General features: G+C 50.7%; 1 protein-coding gene across 5 annotated transcripts in view; it reads right to left on the reverse strand.

The window, feature by feature from the left end:
- The window catches only part of col11a1a (collagen, type XI, alpha 1a), a 376,434-nt gene that overhangs the window by 177,977 nt on the left and 184,400 nt on the right, over nt 1–14,057 (reverse strand). For all 5 annotated transcript variants that reach the window (XM_069939457.1, XM_069939458.1, XM_069939456.1 and 2 more), the window contains 7 exons: nt 13,895–13,948; nt 13,297–13,341; nt 9,983–10,036; nt 9,654–9,698; nt 3,726–3,779; nt 3,093–3,137; nt 2,943–2,996 (listed from right to left, as the gene is read on the reverse strand). In XM_069939457.1, coding sequence (XP_069795558.1) covers nt 2,943–2,996; nt 3,093–3,137; nt 3,726–3,779; nt 9,654–9,698; nt 9,983–10,036; nt 13,297–13,341; nt 13,895–13,948 — 351 coding nt within the window. The remainder of the gene's footprint in view (nt 1–2,942; nt 2,997–3,092; nt 3,138–3,725; nt 3,780–9,653; nt 9,699–9,982; nt 10,037–13,296; nt 13,342–13,894; nt 13,949–14,057) is intronic.

The raw sequence follows: 14,057 nt of genomic DNA on the forward strand, positions 1-14,057 counted from the left end.
GGTGCACTAAAGAAGAGGTACAAGGACTGTCTAAAAAAATCTCTTGGTGCCTGTCACATTGACCACCGCCAGTGGGCTGATATTGCCTCAAACGTGCATCTTGGCGCCTCACAGTTCGGCGGGCAGAAACCTCCTTTGAAGAAGACCGCAGAGCCCACCTCACTGACAAAAGACAAAGGAGGAAAAACCCAACACCCAACCCCAACCAACCAATTTTCCCTTGGAACCGCTGCAACCGTGTCTGCCTGTCCTGCATCGGACTTGTCAGCTACAAACGAGCCTGCAGGTGACGTGGACATTACCCCTCCATAAATTTTCATCCGCGAAGCCAAGCCAAAGAAGAATACAGCCCGATGAGTGTGGTCATTTTTTTTCCAGTTCCTCAGTTCCACCTATATAGCCTCAGGAGACGAGCCCTCTGGTCTGTCCTGCCCGAGCACAGCTGTGATATTTTCCCTGATGAGCAATGCCACTCCTCCCCCTTACATTACCCCCCCCAACCCCATTCTACCGCATCTGAAGCAATGAAGCCCAGAACATTGAGCTGCCAGTCCTGCCCCTCCTGCATCCAAGTTTAAATAATGGCCACAATGTCATAATTCCACATGTCAACTCACTCTCTAAGCTCATCTTCTTTTCCTACAACACTCCTTGCATTGAAATAGATTCACCTGAGAACATTTCCACCATGTACAACCCAGTGACTTCTAATGGTGCATGCAATTTTCACATCAATTTTTCCCTCCTCCATCTGCTCTGGCACTCTGGTTTCCCCTCCCCCTGCAAATCTAGTTTAAACCCACCAGAGCAGCACCAGCAAACTTTCCCACAAAGATATTAGTCCCCTCCAGTTCAGATGCAAACTATCCTGTTGGAGCAGGTCCCACCTTCCCTAGAAGAGCCAAATGATCCAGGAATCTGAAGCCCTCCCTCCTGCACCATGTCTTTACCATGTGTTAAGCTGCATTATCCTCCTATTTCTAACCTCAGTAGCACATAGCACAGGAAGCAATCCTGAGATCACTACCTTGGGATCCTATCATCCAAGCGCCTAACTTGTGGAACTGTCCTTACATCACCTCCTCACCCTTCCTAACCAATAACCATTGGTCCCTACATGGACCACCACATCTGACTGCTCACCCTCCCTCTTGAAAACTCCATGAACTAGATCTGAGATATCTCAGACCCTGGCACCAGGGAGGCAACAGACCATTCGGGATACTCGATCCCTTCCACAGAGCCTCTCATCTGTCCCCCTTAATGAGGAATTCCCTATCACTACAGCTCAGCTCTTCTCCTCTTCTTATCCACAGGACTGGACTCTGTTCCAGAGACCTGATCTCTGTGGCTTGCGCCTGGTAGGTCATCACCCCAAAAGTATGCAAAACAGTATACTTGTTATTGAGGGTCGCAGTCACAAGGGTGCCCTGCATTGCTTGTCTGGACCCTTTCCCTCTCCTGACTGTCACCCGTCTACCCTTCTCCTGCCGCCCAGGTGTGACTGTGCCCCTGCAACTCTTGTCGATCACCCCCTCTGCCTCTTGAATGATCCGGTTCATCCAGAGGAGCTTTCCCCTGCCTTGGCTGCTGTACCCAACACTCACTCCCTCTCTCTCCTCTGTCTCTCTCTAGTTCTGTCCCTCTCTCTCTTTCTCCACTCCTTTCTATCTATTGCCGCTTCTCCTTTTAGATTTACTGTCACTCTCTGCTCTACTATGCTGGTAATGTGGCTCCTGGGGGAGGCGAAAAAACCAAAGAAAAAAACCTGTGGCCAAATTCAGAAAAAAAATTCATTTGATACCCTTGGTGCCCTGTACATTCAAGGACCTGTCCAGATGACCCTTCAATGTTGTTACTGACCATTCCTCTTATCTCCTCTGGTAGCTCATTCCAGACACCAACTACCCTTTGTGTGAACAAGTTACCCCTCAGATTCCCCTTCAACCTCCTCCCTCTCTCCTTAGCCTATGCCCTCTAGTTTTAGACACCCTACCATGGCAAGCAGACTCTAGCTATTGTCCCGATTGATGCCTTCCATAATCTCAACCTCCTTTGATCCAGGGGAACATTCAGCCTGTATGATCTCTCCTTGTAACTCATGCCCACAAATCCTAGTGAATTTCTTTGCACCTTGCCCATGGTTGGTGACTAGAACTGTACACAGTTCTCTGAGTGCAGTCCAATAAACAGAACATCTCAGCTTGTATACTGAGTCCCTCAGCTAATGAAATCCAGATGGTCTCTTCACCACCCTGCCTAATCATATCATCATTTTACGAGAACTCTGTCCCTGTACTCCTGGGTCTCTCCATTCTACCCCCAAAATGCATCAGTACTCCAGCAGTGTGCTCACTGAAATTTTATCAAGTTGCACCATAAATTCCCTGCTCTTATTCTCCAAGCCCTGGCAAACCCCACATGTCTTCTTCACCACCCTGATACTTGGGCTGTCACCTGAAGGACCCTCAGATACCAAGGTTCCTCTGTTCCTCCCTTGGGCCCCACTTGTTATGGTGTTGGCCTTCCCGTTATCCATACCCCCAGGGCATCAGCAGTTCACTTAAACCTATAGAACCACAGAACATTACAGCACAGAAACAGACCACTTCGCCCCATCTAGTCTGTGCCAGACTATTATTCTCCCTAGTTCCACTGACCTGTACCCAGTCCATAGTCCTCCATCCTTCTCCCATCCACATCCCAGCCCAAATTCTTTTTAAATGTTAAAATCGAGCTCTTATCCACCACCTCAGCTTGTTCCACACTCCCACCACTCTCTATGTGACGAAGGTACCTCTCATGTTCCCCCTATAGTCTTCCCCTTTCACCATTAACCCACGTCCTCTGGGGATGGTTCCCCCAGCCTTTGCTCTGCAGTGATGATCAGAGCCAGCAGGCTGCTGCCTGCAACATTCCTCCAGGAAGGAGACCTCACTCACCGGTGCTCCATCAGCTCCACGCAGACCTGCCAGGCCAGCTTTGCCCTGAGGACCCTGTGGGAAGAACGTCAGCAGAAGGTGTTAGAAAACATCCCGAAACCTGGCCTGTGCTCACCTTCTGGAAGCAGTGATGGGCGACGTCACACTTACCTTGGCACCAGGTGGTCCAATCGTGCCTTGAGGTCCAGGGAGACCCTGGTGAAGGGAGAGACAGATGGGTCACTGAGAACTGGCCTAGGTGCAGGTGGGGACAGGTATTTGGCCATGCAACCCACTGTTCTGTCACTGGGAGGGAGGGAGGGAGGGAGGGAGGGAGGGAGGGAAGGATGGGGCAGGGAGGAAGGGGGATGGGATTGTAAGGAGGTGGAATGAGGGAGGAACGAGGGATGGAGGAGGGATGCGTGGGTGTAAGGAGGAGGGAGCAAGGCAGCCCCTGTCCCCTACCCTCCCTCCATCCACACCCCCTTTACTTCCACCCAATGCCATCCTACCTCTCACTCCCACACTTCAGGACAACCAACCCGACCTCAACGCACCACCCCATCAATCTCCCCTCTCTCCTCCCTGAACTCTGACCATTGACCCCTCCCGACTCTGACCCCTCAGTCTCCCTGAACCCCTCCTCGCCAACCCTGGCCCTTCACCCATCCCCAGCCCTCCCTCAAACCACCTCAACATCACTCAATCAATCACTCAAGCCCCTCCCAACATCACATTCAGTCTCCCGCCTCATCAAATCAACTCCCCCCTCCCAATCCTGTCTCTCCACAAGCCCACACTCACCTGGGGCCCTGGGATTCCCTGCTGTCCTGCAGGGCCCGGTTCTCCTTGTGGCCCCTGCAGATCCGAGAGAGAGGGTTATTGTCACAGAGATGGTACAGTGTGTAAATCCCCTCCTCCACATCCCTCTCATCCCATTCTCTCCTCGGCCCACTCCAGCTCCCACCACTCCCCCTCCTCCCCTCTGCCTCATCCCAATCTCTTTCCCCATTCCCCTTCCTCCTCACTGCCTCCTTCTCCCCTTCCCCAACTCCCCCTCTTCCCACTCCCTCCCTCTCCCCTTCCCCAACTCCCCTCATCCCACTCCCTCCCTTCCCACTCCTTTGTTCCAGTTCTGTGTTCTCTGGAAGAACAAGATATTCATTGAATTATTAAAACCTCTTCTGGGATTCAAGAAGGAGGCTGTTTCACTCAAAAGATATTTCTTCACCTGGAGAGGGTGAGCCAGTGGCATTCTCTTCCCCAACTCCCCCACCCAGAGGGCTCAGGTCAGAATGAAGTCCCGAGGCAGTTGGATGTATGGGGAAGAGAGAGGTGGGGTGGTGCTGGGAATGGTGCCTGGATGTGTTGGTAATAGTCTTGGTTAACATGCTCTGCCCTCAGCACCGCTCCACCCCGCCCGCAGCAAATCCCACATATCTCATCCCTGTCACTCCTGGACAAAGCAGAGAGGCTGGAATCTGGGGCAGCAACTCAGCAGGCCGAGCAGTGCATGAGGACGCAGAGGGACCGCCAGGATCTGGCTCAAGGATGGAGATCAATGAGGAGGCATAGTTATCCACTAATGAGTGATCATTTAGACCTTGGTGTGGAGGAACCTCACAGGGACTGGAACACAACATTACGGACTGGCTGAAATTGAGGGAACAAAGAGAGAGGCTTGGAGAGAGACAGTGAGTCAGGTAGAATCCATGGAGAGAGATGGAGGGGGCTGGGCAGGATAGAGTGGGGGAGGTGGAGGGGTGGGTAGAGGAAGAGACACGGGACTGGGGGGTGTGACAAGGTTAGTGGGAGAAGTGAGATGGGAGCACATAAGGAGAGAGGGGATCCAAGAAAGTGAGTAGAGGGGGTGGGGGGGGGGGTGTAAAAACACTGAAATGCTGTAGGAACTCAGCCAGTCTACCACTGTCTACAGGAGACAAAGATATATTGCCAATGTTTCAGGCCTGAGCCCTTCTTCAAGGAAGAAGCAGAATGAGTGAGAAGCAGGAAGTCTCAGAATTCAGACAATATTGGCTGGGGAAGGAATCCAGATCCACAAAAGGTCTTAATTGGATATGATAAGGAGAGAGGTGAGAATTAATCATGTCTGTGGGGAAGGGAGAGACAGAACTGGGGGAAGGTGACGGGTTGGAAGTGAGGGGGGGTGGTTTTAGTGAAAGGCAGAGAAGTTGATGTTAATACCATCTGGTTGGAGGGGGCCCAGTCAAAAGATGAGGTGCTGTTCCCCAAAAAGAGGTGATGTTACGACAGTTTATTGTACATTGTACAGATGCACAAAATTCTGACTTGATGCAGCCACACAGGTGGGGAAAGTACACCGATACTGATAGAGTAACATACTGGAAAATGCTGTGCTCATGTTGTTGGGGCTGAAGGAGTCTGGGGAGAATGTGATGTTGCTCAGGTTTACATTTAGACTGACCCTGGTTTCGATGGGGCATTGGTGGTACCAGGTAGTGATGGACTCAACCAAGCAGTCGCCCAGTCTGATGTGGACGCCTCTGAAGAATATCGCAGCTTCAGACAGCACAAAAACCAGACTATCGGCCCATCAGGCCAGTACTTGCCTTCGTGATCTTCCAACCTAGTTCCATTACCCAGCACATCAATCAGGGAATTGGAATTATCAAAATCTATAGAGTCTGGTGCTGGTTTTGTCTCTATCCTTCCCTCAGGAACAACAGTGCTAGACATCACCATCAGTCAGTGTGTTCTAGACCCCATCACTACCTCAGTCAATGTTCTAGACCCTATCATTCCCTCAGTCAATGTTATAGACCTCATCACTACCTCAGTCAGTATTCTAGAGCCCATCACTCCCTCAGACATTGCATTCTAGACCCCATCACTACTCACTTCAGTTCTACACCAAATCACTCCCTCAGAAAGGGCGTGAACCAAAAACTCCCTCAGTGTGTTCTAGATCCCATCACTCCCTCAGACAGTGAATTCTAGGACCTGTCACACCCTCAAAGAGAGTGTTCTAGAACCCATCACTCCCTCGGTCATTGCATTCTAGACCCCATCACTCCCTCAGTCAATGCATTCTAGACCCATCATTCTCTAAGTTAGTGTTTAGACCCCATCACTCCCTCAGTGCATTCTAGACCCATCACACTCTAAGTTAGTGTTTAGACCCCATCACTCCCTCAGTCAGTGCATTCTAGACCCATCACTCTCTAAGTTAGTGTTTGAGACCCCATCACTCCTGAAGACAGTGCATTCTAGACCACATTACATCCTCATTCAGTGTTCTAGGCCCTGTCACACCCTCAGTCAGTGCTTTCTAGACCGCATCATGCCCTTAGTCGGTTCGTTCTGGGTCCCATCACTCCCTCAGTCAGTGCGTTCTAGACCCCATCACTCCCTCAGTCAGTGCGTTCTAGACACTATCACTCCCACAGTCAGTGCTTTCTAGACCCATCACTCCCTCAGCCAGTGTGTTCCAAATCTAACCACTCCCTCAGACAGTGCATTCTAGAAACAAACACACCCTCAGTCAGTGCATTCTAGACCCATCACTCTCCATTAGTGTTCTAGACCCCATCACTCCCTCAGGCAGTTCATTCTAGACCCCATTACTCTCAGTCAGTGCATTCTAGACCCATCACACTCTAAATTAGTGTTTTAGACCCCATCACTCCCTCAGTCAGTGCATTCTAGACCCATCACTCTCCGTTAGTGTTCTAGAACCCATCACTCCCTCAGGCATTGCATTCTAGACCCCATCACTCCCTCAGTCAGTGCATTCTAGACACCATCACTCCCAAAGTTAGTGCTTTCTATGCACCACCAATCCTTCCGTCAGTATGTTCTAGACCCCATCACTCCTTCACTCAGTGTTCTAAACCCTATTATCCCCTTACTCATCATTCTAGATCCCATCACTCTCAGTCAGTGTCAGTGTTCTAGGCCCCATCACTCTCTCAGTCAGTGTTCTAGACCCCCTTGCTCTCAGTATTTTGTTCTAGGCCCCATCACTCTCCCAGTCAATTTTCTAGACCCCATCACTCTCTCAGTCAGTCTTCTCAGCCCCAGCGCTCTCTCGGTCAGTGTGTTCTAGACCCAATCACTCCCTCGGTTATTGTTCTAGAACCCATCACTCACTCAGTCAGTGCATTCTGGAGTCCATTAAACCCTGAATCAGTGTTGTAGACCCCAACACACCCTTAGTCAGTGAGATCTAGACCCCATAACTCCCTCAGTCAGTGACTTCTAGACTCCGTCACACCCTCAGTGAATGCGTTCTATACCCCAGCACTCCATCCCTCCATCAGTCAGTGCGTCCTACACCCCATCATTCCCTCAGTAAATCCATTGTAGACTCTATCAGTCCCTTAGACATTGCATTCTATACCCCATCACTCCCTCATTCAGTGTTCTAGACCCCCGTCACTCACTCAGACAGAACATTCTAGACCACAACACTCCCTCAGTCAGTGCATTCTAAATCCCATCACTCCCTCAGACAATGCATTCTATATCCCATCAATCCCTTAGTCAGCAAGTTCTGGACCACATCATTCCCTTAGTCAGTGTGTTCCACAACACACCACTCCCTCAGACAGTGTGTTTTACACTCCATCACTCCCTCAGTCAGTGCGTTCCAGAACCCACAACTCCCTCAGACAATGTGTTCTAGATGCCTTCACTCCCTCAGTCAGTGCTTTTAGACCCCATCAATCCTTTAGTCAGTTCATTCTAAATCCTATCACTCCCTCTGTCAGTGCATTCTAGATTCCATCATTCCCTGAATCACTGTTGTAGACCCCAACACACCCTCAGACAGTGAGTTCTAGACCCCATCATTCCCTCAGTCAGTGCATTCTAGACCACATCACTCCTTCAGACTGTGTTCTAGACCCCATCACTCCTACAGGCAGTGAATTCTATATCCCATCAATCCCTCAGTCAATGAGTTCAAGACCTCATCGCAACCTCAGATGGTGTGTTCTAGACACCATCACTCCCAAAGTCAGTGCTTTCTATGCACCACCAATCCCTCAGACAGTGAGTTCTAGATTCTATCACTCCCTTAGTCAGTTCATTCTAGACCCCATCACTCTCTCAGTCAATGTGTTCTAGACACCACCATTCCCAGTCAGTGTGTTCCAGAACCTACCACTCCCTCAGTCAATGTTTTCTAGATGCCTTCACTCCCTCAATCAGTGCATTCTAGATCCCATCACTCCCCCAGTCAGTGTGTTCCAGAACCCACCACTCCTTCAGAAAACGAGTTCTAGACCTATCACACTCTCAGGTAGTGTTCTAGATCACATCACTCCCTCAGTCAGTGTTCTAGACTCCATCACTCCCACAGTCCGTGCTTTCTAGAGCCCATCACTCCCTTGGTCAGTTCGTTCTAGGCCCCACCACTCCCTTGGTCAGTTCGTTCTAGGCCCCATCACTCCCTTGGTCAGTTCGTTCTAGGCCCCATCACTCCCTCAGTCAGTGCATTCTAGACCCATCACTCTCTCAGTCAGTGAGGTCTAGACTACTTCACGCTCTCAGTCAGTGCATTCTTGATCCCATCACATCCTTAGTCAGTTCATTCTAGACCCCATCACTGACTCAAAAGTGCATTCTAGACCCCATCACTCCCTCAGTCAGTGCGCTCTAGACACCATACCTCCCACAGCCAGTGTATTCTATATCCTATCAACTTTCAGTCAATAAGTTCTTGACCCCATCGCAACCTCAAACAGAACATTCTAGACCACAACACTCCCTCAGTCAGTGCTTTCTAGATCACATCACTCCCTCAGACAGTGCATTCTATATCCCATCGATCACTCAGTCAGTGAGTTCTAGACCACATCACTCCCTCAGTCAGTGTGTTCTAGACCCCATCAACCACTCAGTCAGTGAATTCTAGAAACCATCACTCCCACCGTCAGTGCATTCTAGACCCATCACTCTCTAAGTTAGTGTATTAGATCCCATCACTCCCTCAGACAGTGTGTTCTAGACCCAATCACTCCTTCACTCAGTGTTCTAAACCCTATTACCCCCTTACTCATCATTCTAGATCCCATCACTCTGTCAGTGTTAGTGTTCTAGGCCCCATCACTCTCTCAGTCAGTGTTCTAGACCCCATCACAGCCTCAGTCAGTGCATTCTAGACCCCATCATTCTCTTTTAGTGTTCTAGACCCCATCACTCCCAAAGACAGTGCATTCTAGACTGCATCACTCCCACATTCCATGCTTTCTAGACCACATCACGATCTTAGTCGGTTCATTCTAGGCCCCATCACTCTCCCAGTCAGTGTTCTAGACCCCCGTCACTCTCAGTAAGTGTTCTAGGCCCCATCACTCTCCCAGTCAATGTTGTAGAGCCCATCAGTCCTTCAATCAGTGTTTCAGACCTCTCAGGCAGGATCGTCTCGAACAGACATTGTCAAAAGGGTAACATGGACTGAAATTCTACGTTCATACGTAATCTGTAGGAAAGAAGTCTGGAAGAAGCCAACTAAACAACAGCTTCAAAGGGAAGTGGACCCATAGACTTTGAGCAGAGTTCTCAGGGGGCAGAGCCAAAGAAAATGTTGAGAATGGTTGGTGTGGACCAGCATTTGAATCACAAAAGCACAGACAGTGAGAACCCATACTGACAAACGGATTAGTGCTGATGGGCGTGTGATGGGCAGCCTGAAGGGTGAAGGGACTGTTCCCACTTCACCTCTGACCATGATGTAGATACACTTACCATGTTCCCTTTGGATCCCTGAGGCCCATCCAAGCCAGGAGGTCCCTGGAAGAATACAATTAGTGAAACACTCATTAGCTCCACCAGTATTTGATGGTTATGATTCTTTTCCTCTACAACATTGGCACAGAGAAGCCACGATGCCCTCCAAGCTTGTTCTGGCTCAGTGAGTCCCTACCCCCTACTCTGCATCCCACCCTACCCCCTCACCAACCTGTCCCATAGTTTCCTCGACATACAATCCCCAGCCCAAGCTAACACCCCCCCTCCATGTCCCCTGTCGTTCAGCAATAGGAGACAATGGTTCTGAGCAACAGCCTGATGCTTACCGGTTGTCCTGGGGGTCCTGGAGATCCTCGAGGGCCGAGAAGTCCTCTGGGCCCCTGTAGGAAGTGAGAGACAAATGTTTATTAGACACACGGGCAAACAACAAAAGGGGTCGGTTATTGGGGATGGGCCACCTCCACCCACCATCAGGTTTTTAAAAGAATGGGAGAAAGAGAAGGGGAAGTGGGCCATTCAGCCCCTCCAGTCACTAGCCCAGTACAGTCCCTTCAAGCCTAGAGAACCATCCAATCCAATGGTGGAGCTCCTCAGTTATTGGGTGCTCACTGACAGGATGCCTGGTGACTGGGTGCTCACAGTCTGGCTACTGGCCCCAGCATCCCGTGCCTGCCACCCCAGCGCTGACAGCCCGCGCCGGATGCCCCTGCCCTGACGACCTGCGCTGGGGGGTAGGGGCAGTGGGGAGGGGGGCTGTCAGGTGTGTCATCGCCTTAGCAGCCGCTTTCAGGTGCCGGGGGGTCCTCAGTGCTCCGGCGATTATCCCTCCCGGTGGAGGGTCACAAAGGGCGCCTCGCAGGCACCTCCTGCGCTTTCAGGTGGCCTCCTGACAGCTGCATATGGGTATAAAATGTGGGTTTACACCTGAAAGTGCCTATAGCCTGGCTCTTGGCACATGTAAATGGTTGCTTCCCCAGCAATCTCCATATTCATTATTTTTAACAGGGTGAGCTGAATTCTAGACACTGAAACAAAGCCATCAGTGCAGTTGGTCGGTCTGCAGGCTGATGTTTCCACATTCTGCTTGACAAGCTTGTAGAGCCATTAGCTGTTTTTGGGTGGGTACCCGTTTATGAATGGCCTGAGTCTGACAGCTCATTATGTGTAACGGCAGGTAATAGGGCTATTGTGTACAGGGGACCAGGAGGTGGTTTTATGGAAAGGTGATTCTGGAATGTTGTTAGTTGCAGCTAACCTGTCTGTGTGAGTGTCTCAATACCAATTTCTTAGTAAGTCACACCAATTATTTAAAAGTCTACTCTACCTTTCATAATACGGTTATAATAATTGTTTCAAAGTATCCAACGTCTTAACTCTTATATACAGCACATTCACTTCATGACATTGTCGACCAATGCCACAGGATCGGTTCCTACGGAAGGCAGAGATGGGAGGGGATTATGTATCTAGTGGTGGGATCACGTAGTAGGTGTTGTAAATGGTGAAGGAGGATGTGTTGGACGCAGAGGCTGGTGGGGAGGTAGGTGAGGACAAGGGGAACCCTGTCCTTGTTGGGTGTGGGGGTGGAGGGGGTCAGGGCAGATGTGTGGTAGTGGAGGATATGTGTAACAAGATATATTCACACCACTTTTAGTTATGGGTCAGAATACTGGATGGTAGCTAAAGATTTGCTTTATTTTAGAAACCAACACCTGGACAATAAATGAAGCAAATTTATCTGTGCATTTCAGTACACATGATGATAAATATTTCAATCCACTGGACCCCCTTGTTCAGTATTCCACCTCTTCCACCTCCCAGTTGGGCAATCTGAATGTTGCAGGGGAAAACTTTCCTGGACACACTTCACAAAACCTGCCTTGTCTCAGCCTGACTCTCTACAGCAATCCCAGCCAACGTTGGAGAGTTAAATATCCCCAAACGCACACGCTTACACTTAGCTATCTGCAATCTCCAACCACATTTGCTCCTCTAAATCCCACCGATGATTAGGGGTCCTTTTGTACCATCCCAACAATGTGATTTCCCCCTCTCAATTTCACCCAGTGTTAGACCTGCTCTGGATAGGATGTGGAAATGATCCAGCAGGTTGTCTCTGGGACTGGCAGGCTCGAGTCATCAGGAGATGCTGGACAGGATGGGCCTTTTCTTTCTGGACCAATGGAGGATGAGATCTGTGAGATCTGGAATCTTCCAGAGATTGATAAAATCACGAGGGACATAGGTAAGGTCACAGTCTTTCTTTCAGGGTACGAATATCAAATACCCAAGGGCCTGAATTTAAGATGAGAGGGATCTGAAGGAAACCTTACATCACAGAGTGTGTGGAATGAGCTGTCAGAGGAAGTGATAGAGATGTGGAGAATGATAATGCATGGAAGACACTTGGGGGTGGCCTGGTTGCTGCAGGGTTTAGCACAACGAGTTGCAGCACCAGCGATTGGGACCGGGATTCGAATCCCGCGCTGTCCGTAAGGCATTTGTACGTTCACCCCATGTCTGTGTGGGTTTTCCCCGAGGACTCTGGATTCCTCTCGCCGTTCAGAATGTACCAGGGGTTAAAGGTTGACTTGGCTCATAGGCCAAATGGCCTGTTACTTTGCTGTAAGTCTAAATTTAAATTTAAGAAAGATTTAGAGGGTTGCAGGCCACATGGGACGAGTTCAGGTGAACAACACAATTGGCATGGACCTTTTGGGGTGAGGGGCCTGAATCCATGTTCTGAGACTCGGTGGTCCCAACCTCATCATCGTGTTCCTCATCCTTGGGCACCCAGTGCAGAGGGGGTTGGGTTGGTTGGAGGAGCTACTCATAGATCTGCTCTTGGGCTTGGCCAAGGTGACAATTCATCGAGGGTTCGGCCCAGCCAACTGCTTGCTCCTCCTCTGAGGATACGTCCAAGCCTGGGTATCCCTGGAGAAGGAGCTCACCAAGTCCATGGGCATCCTGGAGGCCTTCCAGCAACCTGTGGGCACCTCAGGCTGGACAATACCCAGGGCACGCAGTGTTGCAACTCATTTCAAAATGTTGTAAATGTGCTAATCAAGTTATTTTGTAAGGAAAAGAATCTGTTTTCCCAGACACCATCAACTCCTCTAGACTTCTAGATATCCTCTCGTTTCACCACTCTCCTCACTCTCCACCCAAACCCCTGATCCTTATGAATTCTTCTGTGAATTCTCCTTCCCCCTTCCCCCACACTTTCCCTACTCGGAGGAAGCACCCCTGGGTTCCCCCTCCCCCTGCCTCCCCAGTGAGCTGAGATCCTTTAGGCTGGGACTGGCTGTCAATGTCACCCCATTCCTCTCAGGGCCTGACACACTCTCACCTTGGGCCCAGGGTTACTCTGGCCAGGTTCACTTCCAGTTCAGCAGGTTACAAAGGTTTCAACAACCTGTGTGGTCTGTCAGTGATGCCCAGGACCCCATTAGCATCCCATCCGTCCTCTCACCATCCTTTTAACATATCACAACACCATGACCCATCAGCGTCCCACTAATCCCTGTTCCATCTCCCATCTGTTCCATGACCAAACAATCACCGTCCCATCAATGTGTCACAACGCCATGCACTGTCACCATGTCCCATCTGTTCCTATTATTAGAGAAGGGTAACTCACAGCTTCTCCAGGCAGCCCTCGGGGTCCGATCTCTCCATCGTCTCCCTGGTAAATAAAGCACAGAACAGGGTATGAAGTGTGGGGAAAGGGGGTGGTTACAGAACAGGGTGTGGGGAAGAGAGGGGAAGGTTACAGAATGGGAACAAGGGGTAAGTGTGGGGACAGGGTTAAATTTAGGGATGGAGACGGGGAGTGGGGATGGGGAGTGGGGACGGGGAGTGGGGATGGAGAGTGGGGATGGGGACGGGGATGGGGAGTGGGGATGGAGAGTGGGGACGGGGAGTGCAGACAGGGACGGGGAGTGGGGATGGGGACGGTGGTGGGGAGTGGGGATGGTGACGGGGAGTGGGGGCGGGGACAGAGAGTGGGGACGGGGAGTGCGGACAGGGACGGGGATGGGGATGGTGATGGGGAGTGGGAACAGGCAGTGGGGTTGGGGAGTGGGGATGGGGATGGTGATGGTGAGTGGGAACAGGCAGTGGGGTTGGGGAGTGGGGATGGGGATGGTGATGGGGAGTGGGGACGGGGATGGGGAGTGGGGACAGGGAATGGGTCGTTTACATCATAGAGCACTTCCGTCACATTGACAGAGACTCACCCTCACGCCACTCTCTCCTGGAGCTCCGGGAATACCTTGCGCTCCTGCCTCACCCTGTACAGAGAAACAATCCATCAGCCCTCCGATTGACTTCACTCCTGACGCTGCTGCGTCGCCTGGTAGTGCCAGAGACTCACTGATACTTTGCAGGGAAAATCACCAC

The sequence above is a fragment of the Narcine bancroftii genome, chromosome 5 (genome assembly GCF_036971445.1).
Source record: "Narcine bancroftii isolate sNarBan1 chromosome 5, sNarBan1.hap1, whole genome shotgun sequence".
Lineage (NCBI taxonomy): Eukaryota > Metazoa > Chordata > Chondrichthyes > Torpediniformes > Narcinidae > Narcine > Narcine bancroftii.